The sequence below is a fragment of the Emiliania huxleyi genome, assembly GCF_000372725.1.
Source record: "Emiliania huxleyi CCMP1516 unplaced genomic scaffold EMIHUscaffold_6118, whole genome shotgun sequence".
Lineage (NCBI taxonomy): Eukaryota > Haptophyta > Isochrysidales > Noelaerhabdaceae > Emiliania > Emiliania huxleyi.
The window spans coordinates 1-970 of record NW_005197409.1 but is presented as its reverse complement, the minus strand read 5'-3'; the positions used below and the strand labels follow the sequence as shown (position 1 = coordinate 970).

General features: G+C 67.5%; 1 protein-coding gene across 1 annotated transcript; it reads left to right on the top strand.

Moving 5' to 3' along the window:
- Positions 1-200: 200 nt before the first annotated feature.
- On the top strand, positions 201-946 carry EMIHUDRAFT_257387 (hypothetical protein; the record flags this gene model as incomplete). Its single annotated transcript, XM_005763884.1, has 2 exons — positions 201-303; positions 382-946. Coding segments are annotated over 2 exons (668 nt in total), but the record flags the coding sequence as incomplete, so codon positions are not given.
- Positions 947-970: the final 24 nt, after the last annotated feature.

Sequence of the window (970 nt, the reverse complement as noted above, 5' to 3'; positions counted from 1 at the left end):
GACGGACCCCTCTCGCTCCGGGAGGGTGGAGGGGTGGAGGGTGGAGGGGTGGAGGGGTGGTTGAGCCCTCTAGCTCTATCGATTTAGCCCTACCCCTCCCGCCGTTTTAGGGCTTGCTGACCCGCTATGTCCCAGCGGTGGCCGCGGGGAGAGGCCGAGGCCGTGGTCGAGGAGGCCCGGCTGTGGCAGCAGTCCCTGCTATGCCCGGACCGCCAGACCTGCTCTTCCTCACGCACCTCCCGCTTCACGCGCTCGAGGTGGACGGGGAGCTGCCTCTGCTCTCGTACTCGCTGCTCTCTTTCTGTCTGGGGCCGACGGCTACGAGGGCGGCCCGCCTTCCTCTGGCGGCCCCTGCGCGGATCATAGCCGGCCTTCTTCAAGGGGCTATTGTGCAGAGCTTCGGGACGGCGGCCGCCAACCCGGCGATGCTCGCGCTCCAGATCCCTCGCCTGCTCAAGGGCTCCTCGCTCCCCGTCCTCTTTCAGTCCACCGCCTCGGACCCGTACACAAGGCTCGAGGACTTCACGGACATGCTCCGCATGCAGTCCGGTGGTGCAGATGAGAGGCGGCGCATCGAGGAGAGGCGGATCAAGCTCGCCACCTCTCTGGGCGCGCTCTACCAGCTGGTCATCCAGCCGTCGCCTTCGGCCCAGACTGCGACCACTCTGGTGAGCCGCCTGGCCGCCAAGATTCTGACTGCGCCCCAGCTCAAACTGTCGCTCGCGGACCAACTTGCCATCCTCTCGGCAGTCGTCCATGATCGGCGGCATCTTGTCCAAGCCGGAGCTTCCGCGGAAGACGCGGTCACCGCTCTGATGGCGGAGAACCTCCTCTACGACGGGGGGCGAGTCCCGGGCGGACCTGCCCCGGGTGCTGACGGCGGGCCTGATGTGTCTGCCCACGCTCTCCCGAGCCGCCTCATCGAGAAGGCTTCGATGCTGCCCCAGTTTCCAGCGCTCGCGGGCGCAAT